We start from the raw sequence: 21,317 nt of genomic DNA, 5'->3' as shown, positions 1-21,317 counted from the left end.
GGTCCTTGTTTTCACTTTTAATATTTTTTCTAATAAATATTGTTTTTATTTAAACCTCCTGCCTGGATGTTCTTGACTTTTGTATATCCTTGAGTTCATCGAGCGCAACTTCCACTTTGGCTCTCTGCATTTGTTTGGAAGCGTGTGCGGCAGATACGTTTGGAGCTGCAGCCAATGAAGAGGATTTCTACAGGGGGTGTGTCCCCCGCCCACTCTCCATAGTGCCGGGTACTGGAGACTGAGAGGACGCTCAGGGAGAGCGCAACTTCCAGCGAATTTCTTTTGAACAGTATATATATATATATATATATATATATATATTACACAGAGAAAACCCTGCACTCACTAGCAAGCTCACAGCTAAGATTTAAAAGTAAAAATGGAAAGGTTAGTTACCGCATCTGGCCAAATGGGACAAGCCCAGGTACCACGTCAAGGTCCTTTCCAATACCTGGGACCCTAAAACAGCCACACAATGCAAGCTCTCAAATCCAAACAAACTGGGAACAAGGGAAGGGTGCACAGGCTTATGTAATCACTCCAGTAATATACAAAACATGGAAAGGGACTGCACTCCTAGACCAGACCGGGTACACATCCCATAACCCTGCAACATGCTCAGCCCTGGGGGCTCAGTTGCACTCACAAGAAGCTTTGCTGTCAACAGAGTCACAGGCAGTTAACCCCAGACAGGTCTGGGTGCAAGAACCATAGGGGAAATTACAAAACAAATTAATTCAACACACAGAGAAAACCCTACACTCACTAGCAAGCTCACAGCTAAGATTTAAAAGGGCTGAGCATGTTGCAGGGTTATGGGATGTGTACCCGGTCTGGTCTAGGAGTGCGGTCCCCTTCCGTGTTTTGTATATTACTGGGGTGATTACATAAGCCTGTGCAACCTTCCCTTGTTCCCAGTTTGTTTGGATTTAGCCAGATGCAGTAACTAACCTTTCCATTTTTGCTTTTAAATCTTAGCTGTGAGCTTGCTAGTGAGTGCAGGGTTTTCTCTGTGTGTTGTATTAATTTGTTTTGTAATTTCCCCTATGGTTCTTGCACCCAGACCTGTCTGGGGTTAACTGCCTGTGACTCTGGTGACAGAAAAGCTTCTTGTGAGTGCAACTGAGCACCCAGGGCTGAGCATGTTACAGGGTCATGGGATGTGTACCCGGTCTGGTCTAGGAGTGCAGTCCCCTTCCGTGTTTTATATATATGTGTGTTTATATATATATGTGTGTGTGTGTGTGTGTCTATCTTTGGGTGCATATGTATATGTTTATATTTAGATATACAGTTGCAAGAAAAAGTATGTAAACCCTTTGGAATGATATGGATTTCTGCACAAATTGGTCATAAAATGTGATCTGATCATCATCTAAGTCACAACAATAGACAATCACAGTCTGCTTAAACTAATAACACACAAAGAATGAAATGTTGCCATGTTTTTATTGAACACACCATGTAAACATTCACAGTGCAGGTGGAAAAAGGATGTGAACCCCTAGACTAATGACATCTCCAAGAGCTAATTTGAGTGAGATGTCAGCCAACTGGAGTCCAATCAATGAGATGAGATTGGAGGTGTTGGTTACAGCTGCCCTGCCCTATAAAAAACACACACCAGTTCTGGGTTTGCTTTTCACAAGAAGCATTGCCTGATGTGAATGATGCCTCGCACAAAAGAGCTCTCAGAAGACCTACGATTAAGAATTGTTGACTTGCATAAAGCTGGAAAGGGTTATAAAAGTATCTCCAAAAGCCTTGCTGTTCATCAGTCCATGGTAAGACAAATTGTCTATAAATGGAGAAAGTTCAGCACTGCTGCTACTCTCCCTAGAAGTGGCTGTCCTGTAAAGATGACTGCAAGAGCACAGCGCAGACTGCTCAATGAGGTGAAGAAGAATCCTAGAGTGTCAGCTAAAGACTTACAAAAGTCACTAGCAAATGCTAACATCCCTGTTAGCGAATCTACAATACGTAAAACACTAAACAAGAATGGATTTTATGGGAGAATACCACAGAGGAAGCCACTGCTGTCCAAAAAAAACATTGCTGCACGTTTACAGTTTGCACAAGAGCACATGGATGTTCCACAGCAGTACTGGCAAAATATTCTGTGGACAGATGAAACCAAAATTGAGTTGTTTGGAAGAAACACACAATACTATGTGTGGCGAAAAAGAGGAACAACACACCAACATCAAAACCTCATCCCAACTGTGAAGTATGGTGGTGTGGCCATCATGGTTTGGGGCTGCTTTGCTGCATCAGGGTCTGGACGGATTGCTATCATCGAAGGAAAAATGAATTCCCAAGTTTATCAAGACATTTTTCAGGAGAACTTAAGGCCATCTGTCTACCAGCTGAAGCTCAACAGAAGATGGGTGTTGCAACAGGACAATGACCCAAAGCATAGAAGTAAATCAACAACAGAATGGCTTAAACAGAAGAAAATACGCCTTCTGAAGTGGCCCAGTCAGAGTCCTGACCTCAACCCGATTGAGATGCTGTGGCATGACCTCAAGAAAGCGATTCACACCAGACATACCAAGAATATTGCTGAACTGAAACAGTTCTCTAAAGAGGAATGGTCAATAATTACTCCTGACTGTTGTGCAAGCCTGATCTGCAACTACAGGAAACGTTTGGTTGAAGTTATTGCTGCCAAAGGAGGTTCAACCAGTTATTAAATCCAAGGGTTCACATACTTTTTCCACCGGCACTGTGAATGTTTACATGGTGTGTTCAATTAAAACATGGCAACATTTAATTCTTTGTGTGTTATTAGTTTAAGCAGACTGTGATTGTTTATTGTTGTGACTTAGATGATGATCAGATCACATTTTATGATCAATTTGTGCAGAAATCCATATCATTCCAAAGGGTTCACATACTTTTTCTTGCAACTGTATATATATGTCTGTAAATACATATATACAGTACACTTATAAATACGTATGTACACACACATATATATATATATATATATATATATATATACACACGCAGATACATACATATACATATTTAGACATGTATATGTATATATCTCTATGTTAAAGCCCTTTGCATGCTTTTCTTTTTCTAACACCTGAGACCTCATATTTTTGAGCCCTTATAATGTTTTTGTGCAATATTTTTTAAAATTTTTTTATTAGATAGTGTTATTATCTAATCTAATTATCTTATTATCTAATCCAGACCAGTAATTGAATATCACTGACATAAAGAAGAATTATGATAGCCTACAACAGAAAGTAGATGATTTAGAGAATCGTGCACACAGAAATAATATTAAGATTATAGTATTACCAGAAAGTACACAATATAAGGATTTGAACTTATTTATGTCAGAAATTTTACCTAAATTGCTGGATATACCTCTTACAGATATACCTCTTATAGTAGAAAGAGCACACAGAATAGGGCACATTAGGGAAGATAGCAATACTGATAGACCCAGGCCAATAATCACCAGGTATCTTAATTTTCAAGATAAGGTGAAGCTTCTGCAATATTTTAGGAAGAAGAGAGACATAATCATAGAAGGAAAAAGGATTCTCATATTTCAAGATTTCTCTGCAGAGGTATCTAATAAAAGGAAATTAATGTCGCCTGTCTGCACTCAATTGATTAATAAAGGTTATAATGCCACATTAATATACCCAGCTAGAATACGTATACAGGGTACTGATGGGATCAGATTCTTAGAAAATCCCAAAGAGGCAGAGGTTTTCATGAGAGAGGAGGTGATATAATAATGAACGTACATATTAAGAAGTTGAGTTACTGAATCTGAATAACAAGATGCATAAAGAATGTAGAGCTCTTGGGGAAGGGGGGAGATTTGTCGGGTTGTCCCTTTTTTTTTCTTTTAATTTTATTATTCTATTCCTACTTAGCCAGATGGATAAACAAGAATTTAGATGACTAACCAGATTAGATGTACCTCCTGGAATGTGAGCGGCATCACATCCCCGATACAGAGGAAAGCTATTTTGAGACAATTTAAGAGTTTGAGGACTGATGTCGCCCTCATTCAGGAGACACATTTAAGAGAAGAGGAATTGGCTAAAATGAAAACTGGATGGGTGGGGGAAGTAATTGGAACTCCATGTAGAAAGAGAAAGAAAGGGGTGGCGATTTTACTTAATATACAATTTTATCTTGTGACTTAGATCCAGAAGCAAGATTCATGATTTTAAAAATTGAGGTTGAAAGAAAAAGATTTACCATATGCAACATATATGGCACAAAATTAATATACCCCAACATTCTGGCTAGATCTTCATTCCCAATTACTGGAAAAAGCAGAAGGACTCTTATAATAGAATTGGATAGAATTAGAATTGGATAGAATTAGAGAAGGTGTAGCAGGAGAGATAAATTGGAGGCTAGTTTACTTAAAGGGACAGTCTAGACCAAAATAAACTTTCATGATTCAGATAGAGCATGTAATTTTAAACAATTTTCCAAATTACTTTTATCACCAATTTTGCTTTGTTCTCTTGGTATTCTTAGTTGAAAGCTTAACCTAGGAGGTTCATATGCTAATTTCTTAGACCTTGAAGCCCACCTCTTTCAGATTGCATTTTAACAGTTTTTCACCACTAGAGAGTGTTAGTTCACGTATTTCATATAGATAACACTGTGCTCTTGCATGTGAAGTTATCTGGGAGCAGGCACTGATTGGCTGGACTGCAAGTCTGTCAAAAGAACTAAAAAAGGGGCAGTTTGCAGAGGCTTAGATACAAGATAATCACAGAGGTTAAATGTATATTATTATAACTGTGTTGGTTATGCAAAACTGGGAAATGGGTAATAAAGGGATTATCTATCTTTTAAAACAATAAAAATTCTGGTGTAGACTGTCCATTTAAAAAATTTGCAGCAAACTTTAAAGGACCAGTCAACACAGTAGATTTGAATAATCAACAAATGCAAGATAACAAGACAATGCAATAGCACTTAGTCTGAACTTCAAATGAGTAGTAGATTTTTTTCCTTACCATTTTAAAAGTGATGTCTTTTTCCACTCCCCCTGTGACAGCCATCAGCCATTCACAAATGCATACACGTACCATGTGACAGCCATCAGCCATTCACAAATGCATACAAACTTATTCTTGCACATGCTCACTAGGAGCTGGTGAATCAAAAAGTTTAAATATAAAACTACTGTGCACTTTTTGTTAATGGAAGTAAATTGGAAAGTTGTGTAAAATGGCATGCTTTATCTGAATAATGAATCTTTAATTTTGATTGAGTGTCCCTTTAATTTAAAGGATATCTGGAGAGAGAGGAATCTGGTAGGCAGGGAATATACATGTACCTCTAAGGCCCACAAAACTTTTTCAAGGATAGATATGTTTTTGATCTCAGAGAAACTAACAGGATTAGACGTGGAAGCAGAGTTAAAAGAGATAACAATATCAGATCATGCTCCGATAACTCTTGAAATTCAAATGAATAACATTAACTCCCCCATGAGAAGATTTCGGTTTCCGAGTCATCTGATTAACGATATAGAACTTAAGAACATGCTAATAACAAAGTGGCAAGATTTCTATACTAATAACTTAGAATATTTAGATAAACCAGAGATATTTTAGGAAGCGTCAATTTTTTTTAAGATCGCCCAAGAGGGTATTAGATACTTAGGAATTTTGATTTCAACTCGAGAAGATACTTGGTATAGCCTAAATTACATACCTTTACTTAAGAAAATAAAAGAAGATTTAAAAGCTTAGACTAAATTACCTATATCAATTACTGGTAGAGTTAACCTCTTTAAAATGATAATTTTTCCAAAAATATTATATCTTATCCAAAATATCCCTATCCCGTTACTGAAGAAAGATATAAGAGCTGTGTCAACGGCCATTAGGCAATTTATATGGAATAATAAGAAACCCAGAATATCTTTGAATAAATTATATTTACAAAGATAAATGGGAGGATTAGCTCTTCCAAATCTGGAATATTATAATTCGTTAAAGTTAAGTAGAATAGTGGTGGAGTGGATAATGGGTGTTACGTATTATACGCTACCAGAAATTGAAAAAAACTTGTTTCTCCCTCATAATATATTGAACCTTATACATAATTCATGGCATAAGCTGCCGGCAAATATTAAAAATATAAAAACCATGACTAATACTATAGCATCCTGGCATAAACTGTGTAAAAATTTAGGAGTAGAATTTGGCATGTCCAAACATCTGACAATACAGAATAACTTAGCATTCCCAGAGGGCTTCGACTCATCTTTATTTCAAAATTGGGATAGAAAAGGGCTGAAGTTTATACATCAAATACTGGATATTGAAAGGAAAACTGTTAAAACATTTGAAACAGTGAAAAATGATTTTTCAATACATAATAAAGATTTCTATGCCTATCTTCAGGTAAGGCATTATGCAAACCAACTCATTAGGGAAAATGGTTGGAATTGGGGCTGGGAAAAGATTGAACCATGATTAAAAATGATTGTACAGGGAGTATATTCAATCTCGCCGTGGTATAAATTAACCTTAGCTCATGATGGTCAAAACAATCTGGATAACTTAACTAATAAATGGAGCCCCCATATCATAGGGGTGGATGAGCCTGCTGAAAGGGTTAGGGACTCAATCTCACAAGTAGCTAAAACGACAGTATCTGAGACTTGGAGAGAGGCACACTTGAAATTATTATATAAAGTCTATTATACCCCTAAGAAGGGTGCAGAATGGGGCAATAGACAGTTTAGTAAATGCCCAAAGTGTAGCAAATATGCAGCTAATTTGATACATATGATCTGGGAATGCCCCATTACTAGACAGTTTTGGTTTAAAATTGAATATTGGCTACATAAGACATTAAAGAGACCCAGTAATATTGAGCTAGAACAAGTATTCTTTCTATCTAAGACTAAGGATATGGGGAGAGATTGGAAATTCATTAATATCTCAGTATTAGCGGCTAGGAGCATAATTTTCAAAAACTGGAAGAACAGTAAAAAACTTAATTTTGCAGAATGGAAGAACTTTCTGATAAAACAAGAGATTATTGATCAATTCAATATACAAGATCTCAATGAGCATGCAATTACAGAGTATTTGATTAAATGGGGAAAGGTTATACATTCACTCCCAAGTATACTCCTGGAACAGTTCTGGCACCCTTTCAGGAATACAGTGGTAGCCTGAGCTGAGATATCTGGTGAGTAGGAATAGCCTCAGGGTTTGTTTTTTTTGTTTGTTTTTTCCCTTTCCTTTTTGTTTTTTGTGGCATTTAATTTATTTTGATATGGGTTAAAAGTACCAAAAGGATGGAATATTGGTAGGTGTATATCATTCCAAGCAATGTTTAAAGAAAGTAACTTATATTGCTATTATGTATAGGGTTTTCTGTTAATTATGTATGGAACTACAAAAACACCCTGCGAGGTGAAATGTAAGCCCAAATGAGAGGCTGTTTATTTTCTTTTGTTTTTTTGCTTTTGTTTTTTTCCCTTTGGAATGGTAAAACACCATGCAAGGTGAATAGGTAAGCCCAACTGAGTGGCTATGTATTTATACTTTTGGAATATAAATACAGATTTAGAAAAAAATCACTGTAACTACTATTAAATGTGTTTTTGATGTGCTTTGTGAGACTTTTTTGTTTTGGGAAACAGTTAACCAGAGCTCTGAGGCAGCGGTAATAATTCTAGCGTAAATTGTGATTGCGCTCATGCGTTCGTATTTTCTTTCAAATTGTAATACGAGCTCTACTTCTTTTTTTATATATTTTATTGAGACATATCTTACATCAGTTATGTAAATACAAAGTAAATGTATATGTCATATTTTCCGACATAAAAAGAAAAAACGCAAGCAAGAATTAAAATGTACAGCAAATAAAAATCTTCTGATGATCACTTATACATCGTAACATAAGGGACTAGCAAACAGAAACATGTCTTTATATTATTACATCCGAAATATTGAGATTAATAATAATAATAATAATAATATCCATATTCCTGAAGGGGTATAATAATTGATTTTGAGAAGGTTCAGGGGGGTTGTATAATTATAAGCCATTAAAAAAAAAATCTGTACTTTAAATTCCTTATACAATGGAGTATCATATTGTTCTATAAATATTTGTTTAATAATATCATTTTTACATTCTCCAAATTTAATTTTCTGTTTGTTTTGCTTAACCAAAATTCGAGTTTAGACCAGAATTGTCTAATTTCCAGACAATCGTTATTTTTTACTTCATTGTAGTACCTCTTAATTGCTTTTAAGTTTTGTATGATAATAATTGTCTTAAATAAAATGTTCATTTTTAATATTTTACACTTTAGTACCGTTTAAAGTTGAATTAGTATGACTGGACATAGAATTAGACTCTATCTTATATACATACAGAATGATATTTTAAATGTCCACCTTATATTGAAGATGTATGCTATGGGGTATTTTTTTTTTCTCTTTATTCCTAGAACCCATCGCTGGAGATCTGTTTTTTTGGTTGTGTTATATATTTATCCATTAAAGTGTTTAAAGAAATTATGTGAGAAAAAAGAAGTCAATAAACAAAAAGAAAACAGTCGATGTGTATTGTGTCAGGGGGTGAAGATATAGGGGCTGATTTATCAAGCTCCGTATGGAACGGGATACCCCTGTTTCTGTGCGAGCCTTCAGGCTCGCTGGAAATAGAAGTTATGAAGCAGTGGTCTAAAGACCGCTGCTCCATAACTTGTCCATCTACTCTGAGGCCGCGGACAGAAATCAACCCGATCGAATACGATTGGGCTGATTGACACCCCCTGCTAGTGTCCGATTGGCTGTGAATCTGCAGGGGACGGTATTGTACCCGCAGTTCACAAGACCTGCTGGTGCAATGATAAATGCTGAGAGCGTATGCTGTTATCGATGTGCAGCAGACATGATACGCTACAACGTATCATGTCCGCTCGCACTATGATAAATCTACCCCATAATCTCAAAATTTCTATGTGGGGATGCATGTTGAGGACTAGTAGTGAAGAGGAGGGTGTATTTGTTTTGTTTTTTTGAGGGATTTTTTTGTTAGGTGACAAGCAAGGTCCCAGGAACTATAATTTGTCTTACTATACCCAAGAAACAATTCTAATATATTTTGACCATATTGACATTTTTCAGAGTATAATCAATACAATAACAATTTTGCCCAGAAACGGATCAAGTTAACTGTAGGCTACAAAAGGCAATTTACTAGAGTTTTTATAGACCAATACTTATATAGCCTATATGATTGTTAAAGCAGAAAACAACACACTATTATTTTTGTTTTGTTTTGTTTTTTCCCTCCCCCTCTTCTTTTTCTCTATTTTCCCTTCCTTTCTTTCTTTTCCTATGTAACTTCCAGTTATGATTGTTAAACTCTTATATCCGCTTTCAAAATGCCAAGTTGCAAATATTGGGAATATTAACCAGGCCCTTTTTCCTTCACTCTCCCTTACTCAATCTTGTCTATTATATCACAGCCTCTACTTTACCCTGGTAGCATAATGTATTCCAAATAGTTATTTCTCCTACCAGCCAGGTTTAAGTTAAAGTCCTACTAAGTTTTTTCTTCAGCCCTTGTTGATGTCTTCACATGGAATAATACAACACCAGCCCCTTTATCAGGTATTTAAGACCTAACCCGTAACTTATGTAGCTATGTACTCACGGATCCTTATCCTCATGTTTACGTTATGGGGCTGTGGTTGCTGTTACATGTCTCCAGACTTAAGGGTAAGACAGGGACACAAGCTTTTCACTTTCCTCCGAGGATTTTGAAGTGGGCTCGCAAGTATTTTCCGGCGTGTGGCAGTTGTTAATTCCAACCAGTGTGTCTCACAGGGTAGCAGAGGCTGCGTGTAGCAGGTTGTTTAGGTAAGGGAGAGAGGTGTTACTGTTTCTTTTTGTGCAGACCGCACCGCACTCGTGGACTTCCAGTAGAGGGGTTCTTTGGTAGTTTCCCCCTCAAGCCTTTTCACCAGCTGCAACAGTGCCCCCTGCGTGCCTTGAGACCCAGACACCAAGGGGGAATCGGGTGCGGGAGATACTACGGATGCTACTGCAGTGCGATCTTGCTGCTTGACCGTCCCACCCACCGGAAGTTCTCCATTCATGAGCTCTACTTCTGACGCGTGCAAACATCCATGATAAACCCGATATTGCTTGCACGTAACTGTTAGTGGGTCACTCCTAACCTGGCCCATAGTTAAAGGGACATGATTCCTAAATGTTGAAGCACTTTAGAATGATGCAGGTTAACTGTAAAAAGCTGACTAGAAAATATCACATCAACATATTGATTTAAAAAGGGAAGATAGTTTAGTTAAAACATTTCTCAGTAACCAATCAGTATGCTAGTCCTGGGACTTGCAAGGGAGCGTGCATCTGGCATGAGCAGACACAGTAAGATTATTACCCTACTCAGTTTAAGGAAGTTTACTATGAAATCTTTTAAGATGTCAGTGAAATTTCATTAGATCATAGTAAAGCAAAGTGACATCAGTACCAAAGAAGCTAATTCGTTATTTTTTTTTCCAACCTACAGCTGGACAGTAGCTAAAGAATAACTGTTCACAGAACACTTACTATTGTGAGGTGAAGAAATTTTGAGGTAAAATATTTTCCTGTCTTACACAGAGCTTTTCAGGTGATATTTTCTTGTCAACTTTTTACAGTTTTCCTGCATCACTTTCAAGTCATTTAGCATATGGGTATTATGTCCATTTAATAGTTGCCACAGGATTTAGATAAAGAAAACAAGGACAAGAGGCTACCAACAGCTAGCGTACTGAACAATTTTACCGCTTCCAAGAGAATGCCGCTAGAATGCTGGGAACCACGCTAACCTGTAAACTGTCAAGGTGTAAAAGAGCAAGCGAGACTCATACACACCTCTCGAAACAGAGCTTGTTTGTACACCATTAACTACAGTCTCTTCCAAGGTGTCATGACATCATCTATATCATGGTCCCATGTGTGCTGCTTTAATCAATTCCTGCCCGGATTATTTTCTCTCACTTCTTAACCCCTCGTTTACCTGTTTCTCTAGATCTATGCTTATCTGTTTGTTTTCTAATGCATCTATTTTCACTCCTACCTTTTCTCAACCAGTATAAAACACAGATTATACAATGGGGCATATTTATCAAGCTCCGAATGGAGCTTGATGCCCCGTGTTTCTGGCGACCGTGCAGGCTCGCCAGAGACAGCAGAGGTCACAAAGACCGCTGCTCCATAACCTGTCCGCCTGCTCTGAGCAGGCGGACAGACATCGCCAGAAATCAAGATGATTGAGTATGATCGGGTTGATTGACACTCCCCTGCTGGCGGCCTATTGGCCACGAGTCTGCAGGGGGCGGCGTTGCACCAGCAGCTCTTGTGAGCTGCTGGTGCAATGCTGAATACGGCGAGTGTATTGCTCGCCGTATTCAGCGAGGTCTGTCGGACCTGATCCGTACTGTCGGATCAGGTCCGACAGACCTTGATAAACTGGGGCTGGAATGAATGAGTAAAAATGACCAAATAAATAAAAAATCTTCAAGAAAGTAAAATATAAACTAGTTGAACACAATGATAAGAAGCATAAATGTACAGCCACAAATCACCAGCTAGCTATTGAGCCTACCTAGGTATGCTTTTCAACATTGGATACTAAAAGGTCGAAGCAAATTGGATTATAGTAGCAATTGTTTGAAATTGTATGCTCTATCTGAATCATAAAAGAAAAAAACTGAGTTTTATGTCCCTTTAACCATGAATATAAATTCATGACAGACAAAAATTAAGTTTACAATCACAAATAAACATTCTGTGCCTGACTTTTATAGTATACAGGAACATCCTCTAATGTGTTGCACGATTGCTTATATATTACCATGTGTTTAACTCATTCAGAAGGGTTAAGGGGACAGTTTGTTGGTATCCTTTGTTGAAAGCTAAACCTAGACTCATGGACTGATTTCTAAGTCCTTGAAGGCCACCTCTAATCTCATTGCAATTTTACAGTTTTTCACATTATCACAGTTAGACAGTGCTAGTTCATGTGTGGCATATATATAACATTGTGCTCACTCCAGTGGAGTTCTGCAGGAGTTAGCACTGATTGGCTAAAATGCAAGTTTGTAAATAGCACTGATATAAGGGGTTAATTTACAGAGGCTTAGATACAAGGTAATCACAGAGATAAAATATAATATAATTAATATAACCATGTTGGTTATGCAAAACTAGGGAATAAAGGGATTATCTTTTTAAACAATAAACATTTTCAAGTAGACTGCCCATTTAAATATATATGTAAAGCCTGATCTAGAGCAACAGTGCAATACTGGGGGGTCAATTTATAATTTGCCGGACATACTGTAGCGGATCATGTCCGCGCGACATTGCTGAATGCCGACAGCATATGCTGTCGGCATTTAACATTGCACAAGCAGTTCTGGTGAACTGCTCGTGCAATGCCTCCCCTTGCAGATTTGCAGCCAATCAGCCACTAGCAGGGGGTGTCAATCCGCACAATCGTATACGATTGGACGGATTGCTGTCTGTCCCCTCAGAGGAGGCGTACGAGTTAAGGAGCACCGTTCTTGCTTGTTAACTGCTGTTTCCCGTGAACCAATGACAAGATTCACTTTGATAATAGATGTGAATTGAAGCATCTCTTAAAATTGCATGCTCTATCTGAACCATGAAAGTTTAATTTTGAAAATATAGGGTTTAAGCTATATGTGTTCCTTTCTATTAAACTAAAAAGTAATGGTGTTTATGGTGTTTACAGTGTGAACAACAGTAAAACGTTTAACATATAAAAAAAAAAGCTGTGCCAACCCCTTAAAGTGAGTTTACAAGAGGTCAAGGCTGTTTAATTAAGTAAAGTCCAAAAATCTTCTAAAAAGCTGTTAGAAAATTGGTTTCACATGGCTTTAACTCCTGTTTGTTGTTGAATTGTCTGCAAGCAATGTCTAAAAGCTGTAATCACATCATAAATGCATTTAAAAGATTTGTGATAACTATGTTTTTGTCATGAATCAGAATTTGTATATATGAAAAACCTATATAAAGCCTTATGAGGCACTCTGCTCTTATAGGATTTAGGGCACAATTTGAGGAAACCAATTCATATTGTGTGCAGTCACCACCAGAAGAGTATAGTAGATTTATAGTGAGGTGACAACACTTACTCTGTCTATATATTTTATGTCAAACCATCTTTTAATGAGGAGAGAACTAGCATATAGAGATGGCTGAGTACTGTTTATTAAGAAATAGTCTCTTACCATTCCCTTTAGTGAAGTCATGAAGCACTGGAACGTCTCCTCTTCCACTGAAAATGTCTCCTTGCTCAACAAGAGCTTCCTTGACCACTTTATAACCATAGAGAACAACACTGGGACTGGGTCCAAGGTAGATGGTAAAAACTGGGCCATATATTTCACTTAGCTGGATAAAGAAGACAGTAAACAATCCCCATTTTGATTTTACTTTGCATTTTATTCAATTTTTTTGTTTTCATTTCTATCACCCACATATCCGTGTTCCCAATTTCTCTCTCAAACCCACTTCCTGACTCCTTAATTTTCTAAGGCCTCCTTTCTGGTTTTCTCTCTTGGGGCCTAATGATAAAAGATTCTCCTGCTTGGAGATACATTATAATGCAGACTTCACAGATGGCTGTATGCTAAAAGAAAACCTGGAAGCCACATACATTTCTCCACTCAGATGAGATGATTTTAAATGATCCTCCAGCCCTGCAAGATCTCTCACAAGACAAACAAAACTTGCTATACTTCTCTAAAGGGTGTTCTCTGCATTTCTGTATGTGAAAGAGAGACAAGCCCAGTGATTTATAGCACAACATGACATGGGAGTTTTGTTACACTTACATTTTTTGATTTGCATTTTATATTACTTTACACTTCAGTGTTTTTACATTTAAGCATTGCACTTTTTCTTTTGTATTTTAATGCTTTAGATGCAGCAGTGATTTTACAAATGTTGATTTTATTTTTGAAAGTTTCTGTGTTGCTTTAACAAATTAGGATCCTAACTTGTATATAAGAATGTGTATCTTTTACAAATTACATGGCACTTTGTATTTGCTTTATTGTAAAATTAAAACTGACAGCTCCAGAAAGTGGGAAGGGCAGAGCAGCTCCCTGGGCTGAACAGAGGAGTTCTCAGGGCATGTCTAAAGCTCTGTCACAATTCTCATGATATGCCTTAAACATTTTACACAAGCTGTATGCAGGTGAAGTTTGCTAAAAAAATTATAATACACTTATTTAACTGACAGGAAAGTAAGATATACAAACTTCACTCTCCCCTGTGCAATTATGTATTCCAGAGAGCCTCATTACTTTCTATGGAAGGCATCTCTCATCCCTCTGGGACTTCCAGTTTCTGCTCTTTTTCTAATAGAATTCAGTGAAATTGTAAAGTCTGCACCATAATTTCTCTCCAAACTAGAGAATATTTGCTTATCAAGCCCATAGAATGTAATGAAGCTCTCTGGGAAACTGAAGCTGTTGGTTTTATTTTAAATAGAAGAAATACAAAGTTCAATGTAATTTGTAAAAGATAGACATACATATGTACAGTATGAACCTATTATGTTAAAGTTACACAGAAACTGTCAAAGCATAATAGGAATTCATAAAACTACAACCCTAAATTTACTGCTGTATACAGAATCTTTATGCATTAAAATATAAAATATAAAGTGCAAGGTTTAAATGTAATAAAATGTAATCTGAACTCTGAAAAGTAATATAAAATACAAAAAAACAAAGTGTAAATGCAGCAGACCTCTAAAGTAATGCTATGCTATATTGCACTGGGCTTGTCTCTCCTTCACATAAAGAAATGTAGGAAATGCCACTTAAAGGTGTAAAGCAAAATCTGCCTATTTAGAATCTCGTGAGGGATCTCACATTGTTGGAGGATCATTTTATATCATCTCATCTGAGTGGAAAGCTTTATATCATCAGGATCTCTATCCTTTCTCACGTTCCACATTATCTCACATTTATCCAAATCCCTGGATTTCCCACTCACATCTTCCATTTTTCCCCTGTTCTTCAAATCACCTCTTCTCATCTTTCTCACATCCCCTCTCCCTTCTTTTTTTGTTAATGTCCATTTGTATCTCCCATATTTCACATCATCCTCTCCCTCATATCTACTATATCATGTAACTTTCTCCTTCTTTTATCTCTCAGACTCAATCCCTCCATTTTAACTCACTCCCCACCCTTCTCTTTCTTCTCCTTGATACCCTTTTTAATTCTCATTTCACTCTTTTATCCCCCTCTCCCTCCTTTCTCTCTGAACTTTTCCAAATCACTTTATCCCCCTTTTCTCTCTTACAAACCCATCCCCTACATCGCTCCTGTCCTCCTCTTCCCCTCTCTTTCTTAAACTCCACACTTTCTTTTTTACATCTCTCTCTCTTCATTCTCATACTTTCTCTTTTTTCTTTCACATTTCCCCCTCCTTTCTTTCTCACATGCCTATCTTGGTATTTCACTTGTTAATATTACTTGTTAATATCCCCCTCTTCCCTCTCACTTTTTCTCACTCAAATACCCCTCTCCATCTCTCACTCTTACATCTCTTTCTTCTCTATCTCTCCTTTCCCTTCTTTGTCTCTTACATATTTATCTTCTGCTTTTCTTTCTAACATCTATCTTTCCTTCTGTCCACTGTTTCATACTCCCCTCACCCTATCTCTTACATTCTGCTCCCTCTCTCTCATACATCCCTCTCTCTTTCACATATTCCTCCTTTCTCTCACACTTTCCCTGTCTCCCTCTCTTATAATCATCTTTCTTTCCCTTTTCTGTACCATTGCCTTTCCCTCCTCTCTGTCTACAACATTTTCCCCTCTTTTTTCCACACTCACCTCTCATACCTCTCTCATCAATACTCCAAAAAGATTACTAATGTAGTTTCTGAAGGTATCAAAATATTGAGATTCTTACTTTTTTCAGAGATGTCACCATATCTTTGGTGTCCAACTGGTGGAGGTTTCCTATGACTGGTAGTGCCTTTGGACCAGGTGGAAGTGTCCCCTTCTTTCTCTTCTGGAGTAGATACACACAAGACACACATAGGAAGACTATAGCCAAGGCTGGCGAACTGAACTCAGCAATGTACCAGCCTGAAAGAATAAGTTCAATGGATTTTTAACATCAGATGGTAAAAATTATGATATTGATATGTTTAATGAGTTAAATGTTCAGTCCCATGAATGGCCAAAGTGACCTTATGACCGTGGCCTATTTAATGGGACTGTAAACACCTTGTAATTACAAGACATTTCTGTTATGTTGCTATAGAATAGCATATCAGCCAAGTCTTAAGGTTTTTAAAATCAACATAATTTTTCTGCAATTATGTTTCTCTAGCCAAACTACACCCACCATTACCTTTATTTAGAGGATTCAACCTGGGCTTTAGCCCACAGACAGAAAGGCTAGCCATGGTCATAAAGTTAGTATGAAATATATAATTTTGCAGTTTTTATAAGTTAAAGCTAATTAAGGATATTTATGTGGCAGAGTTAGCCTTGAGAAGTCAGCAGGGTGCATTTTAAGTTCTGAGAATTAGAAATTGCTCATTTTTCAAAACGTAATTAAATGAAAATTGAGCAAAATAAATAATGAAAATGTATGACAACGTTGTTTCATTACACATAGCTAAACATTTTATATCAAAAAATCTCAAGGTGTTTACTGTCCCTTTTATTGGTTAAAGGATTAGTCCCACGCAGGAACAAAGTTACCTAATAGTGACATTTTAAATGTTTTGTTCCCATGAAGGACCTAAATGAGCTATTCCCAATGTTCATTCCTATATTTTTTGTCCTTTATATCCAGCACTGAAAGATGAATTACATTTCATATTAAACATAAAGGGCCAAATTATGAGGGGAGCACTATTTAGCACTTACGCTTGAGTACTAATTGGGCTAGAAGTAAACTTTTCGTACGTGTCGGGTTGCGCTTGTATTATGAGTTGAAAGTAAAAAATGATTGCGCCCGCACTTACCCAGCGCGCACAAACAACTTACTTCTAGTGCAATTAGAATATTGCATACACAATAAGCTATTCCCCCATAGAAGTCAATGGAACCAAAAAAGTGGGAAAAAAACCTACTCGTGAGCAAACCCAACACATTCTAAAGTCAGTAGTTATGAGTTTTACACTACAAGGCTGTAGCATAAAACTCATAACTAAAGTGCTAAAAATTACACTAACACCAATAAACTACCTATTAACCCATAAACCGAGGCCCTCCCGCATCGCAAACACTATAATAAAATTATTAACCCCTAATCTGCCACTCCCGACATCGTCGCCACTATAATAAACATATTAACCCCTAAACCACCGTACTCCCGCCTCGAAAACATTATTTAAATATTATTAACCCCTAATCTGCTGTCCCTAACATCGCCGCCACCTATCTACATTTATTAACCCCTAATCTGCCGCCCCCAACGTCGCCGCCACTATATTAAATTTATTAACCCCTAAATCTAACCCTAACACCCCCTAACTTAAATATAATTAAAATAAATCTAAATAAAACCTACTATTAATAACTAAATAATTCCTATTTAAAACTAAATACTTACCTATAAAATAAACCCTAAGCTAGCTACAATATAACTAATAGTTACATTATAGCTAGCTTAGGGTTTATTTTTATTTTACAGGCAAGTTTGTATTTATTTTAACAAGGTAGAATAGTTACTGCTGCCCCTAACACCGCCGACCCCTATATTATATTTATTAACCCCTAATCTGCCCCCCACAACGTCGCCTCCACCTGCCTACACTTATTAACCCCTAATCTGCCGACCGGACCTGAGCGCTACTATAATAAAGTTATTAACCCCTAATCTGCCTCACTAACCCTATAATAAATAGTATTAACCCCTAATCTGCCCTACCTAACATCGCCGACACCTAACTTCAATTATTAACCCCTAATCTGCCGACTGGAGCTCACCGCTATTCTAATAAATGTATTAACCCCTAAAGCTAAGTCTAACCCTAACACTAACACCCCCCTAAGTTAAATATAATTTACATCTAACGAAATTAATTTTCTCTTATTAAATAAATTATTCCTATTTAAAGCTAAATACTTACCTGTAAAATAAATCCTAATATAGCTACAATATAAATTATAATTATATTATAGCTATTTTAGCATTAATATTTATTTGACAGGCAACTTTGTAATTATTTTAACCAGGTACAATAGCTATTAAATAGTTAAGAACTATTTAATAGCTACCTAGTTAAAATAATTACAAAATTACCTGTAAAATAAATCCTAACCTAAGTTACAATTAAACCTAACACTATACTATCATTAAATTAATTAAATAAAATACCTACAATTACCTACAATTAAACCTAACACTACACTATCAATACATTAATTAAATACAATTCCTACAAATAACTACAATGAAATAAACTAACTAAAGTACAAAAAATAAAAAAGAACTAAGTTACAAAAAATAAAAAAATATTTACAAACATTAGAAAAATATTACAACAATTTTAAACGAATTACACCTACTCTAAGCCCCCTAATAAAATAACAAAGACCCCCAAAATAAAAAATGCCCTACCCTATTCTAAATTACTAAAGTTCAAAGCTCTTTTACCTTACCAGCCCTGAACAGGGCCCTTTGCGGGGCATGCCCCAAGAAGTTCAGCTCTTTTGCCTGTAAAAAAAAAACATACAATACCCCCCCCAACATTACAACCCACCACCCACATACCCCTAATCTAACCCAAACCCCCCTTAAATAAACCTAACACTAAGCCCCTGAAGATCTTCCTACCTTATCTTCACCATACCAGGTTCACCGATCCATCCTGAAGAGCTCCTCCGATGTCCTGATCCAAGCCCAAGCGGGGGGCTGAAGAGGTCCATGATCCGGCTGAAGTCTTCATCCAAGCGGGAGCTGAAGAGGTCCATGATCCGGATGAAGTCTTCATCCAAGCGGGAGCTGAAGAGGTCCATGATCCGGATGAAGTCTTCATCCAAGCGGGAGCTGAAGAGGTCCATGATCCGGATGAAGTCTTCTATCATCCAATTAGATTGAGCTCGCATTCTATTGGCTGATCGGAACAGCCAATAGAATGCGAGCTCAATCTGATTGGCTGATTGGATCAGCCAATCGGATTGAACTTGATTCTGATTGGCTGATTCCATCAGCCAATCAGAATATTCCTACCTTAATTCCGATTGGCTGATAGAATCCTATCAGCCAATCGGAATTCGAGGGACGCCATCTTGGATGACGTCCCTTAAAGGAACCGTCATTCGGCTAGTAGGCGTCGGGAGAAGAGGATGTTCCGCGTCAGATGGAAGATGATGGCTCCCGAAGAAAGAAGATTGAAGATGCCGTTGATAGAAGACTTCATCCGGATCATGGACCTCTTACGCTCCCTCTTGGATGAAGACTTCATCCGGATCATGGACCTCTTCAGCTCCCGCTTGGATGAAGACTTCAGCCGGATCATGGACCTCTTCAGCCCCCCGCTTGGGCTTGGATCAGGACATCGGAGGAGCTCTTCAGGACGGATCGGTGAACCTGGTATGGTGAAGATAAGGTAGGAAGATCTTCAGGGGCTTAGTGTTAGGTTTATTTAAGGGGGGTTTGGGTTAGATTAGGGGTATGTGGGTGGTGGGTTGTAATGTTGGGGGGGGGGGGTATTGTATGTTTTTTTTTTTACAGGCAAAAGAGCTGAACTTCTTGGGGCATGCCCCGCAAAGGGCCCTGTTCAGGGCTGGTAAGGTAAAAGAGCTTTGAACTTTAGTAATTTAGAATAGGGTAGGGCATTTTTTATTTTGGGGGTCTTTGTTATTTTATTAGGGGGCTTAGAGTAGGTGTAATTAGTTTAAAATTGTTGTAATATTTTTCTTATGTTTGTAAATATTTTTTTATTTTTTATAACTTAGTTCTTTTTTATTTTTTGTACTTTAGTTAGTTTATTTCATTGTAGTTATTTGTAGGAATTGTATTTAATTAATGTATTGATAGTGTAGTGTTAGGTTTAATTGTAGGTCATTGTAGGTATTTTATTTAATTAATTTAATGATAGTATAGTGTTAGGTTTAATTGTAACTTAGGTTAGGATTTATTTTACAGGTAATTTTGTAATTATTTTAACTAGGTAGCTATTAAATAGTTCTTAACTATTTAATAGCTATTGTACCTGGTTAAAATAATTACAAAGTTGCCTGTCAAATAAATATTAATCCTAAAATAGCTATAATATAATTATAATTTATATTGTAGCTATATTAGGATTTATTTTACAGGTAAGTATTTAGCTTTAAATAGGAATAATTTATTTAATAAGAGATAATTAATTTCGTTAGATGTAAATTATATTTAATTTAGGGGGGTGTTAGTGTTAGGGTTAGACTTAGCTTTAGGGTTTAATACATTTATTAGAATAGCGGTGAGCTCCAGTCGGCAGATTAGGGGTTAATAATTGAAGTTAGGTGTTGGCGATGTTAGGGAGGGCAGATTAGGGGTTAATACTATTTATTATAGGGTTAGTGAGGCGGATTAGGGGTTAATAACTTTATTATAGTAGTGCTCAGGTCCGGTCGGCAGATTAGGGGTTAATAAGTGTAGGCAGGTGGAGGCGACGTTGTGGGGGGCAGATTAGGGGTTAATAAATATAATATAGGGGTCGGCGATGTTAGGGCAGCAGATTAGGGGTACATAGGGATAATGTAAGTAGCGGCGGTTTACGGAGCGGCAGATTAGGGGTTAATAATAATATGCAGGGGTCAGCGATAGCGGGGGCGGCAGATTAGCGGTTAATAAGTGTAAGGCTAGGGGTGTTTAGACTCGGGGTACATGTTAGGGTGTTAGGTGCAGACGTAGGAAGTGTTTCCGCATAGCAAACAATGGGGCTGCGTTAGGAGCTGAACGCGGCTTTTTTGCAGGTGTTAGGTTTTTTTTCAGCTCAAACAGCCCCATTGTTTCCTATGGGGGAATCGTGCACGAGCACGTTTTTGAGGCTGGCCGCTTGCGTAAGCAACTCTGGTATCGAGAGTTGAAGCTGCGTTAAAAATGCTCTACGCTCCTTTTTTGGAGCCTAACGCAGCCTTTATGTGGACTCTCAATACCAGAGTTATTTTTATGGTGCGGCCAGAAAAAAGCCGGCGTTAGCTACGCGGGTCTTTACCGACAAAACTCCAAATCTAGGCCTTAGGGTTTATTTTACAGGTAAGTATTTAGTTTTAAT

The 21,317-nt window shown here is 37.3% G+C and overlaps 1 protein-coding gene across 1 annotated transcript in view; it reads right to left on the bottom strand.

Moving 5' to 3' along the window:
- The window catches only part of LOC128636483 (cytochrome P450 2F2-like), a 142,171-nt gene that overhangs the window by 113,206 nt on the left and 7,648 nt on the right, over positions 1 to 21,317 (bottom strand). The window contains exons 2-3 of the mRNA XM_053689494.1: positions 16,004 to 16,182; positions 13,301 to 13,463 (exon numbers count right to left, since the gene is read on the bottom strand). Coding sequence (XP_053545469.1) covers positions 13,301 to 13,463; positions 16,004 to 16,182 — 342 coding nt within the window. The remainder of the gene's footprint in view (positions 1 to 13,300; positions 13,464 to 16,003; positions 16,183 to 21,317) is intronic.

Source organism: Bombina bombina, chromosome 7 (assembly GCF_027579735.1).
Source record: "Bombina bombina isolate aBomBom1 chromosome 7, aBomBom1.pri, whole genome shotgun sequence".
NCBI lineage: Eukaryota > Metazoa > Chordata > Amphibia > Anura > Bombinatoridae > Bombina > Bombina bombina.
The sequence above is the reverse complement of the archived record's forward strand: the minus strand, read 5'-3'. Positions and strand labels throughout refer to the sequence as shown.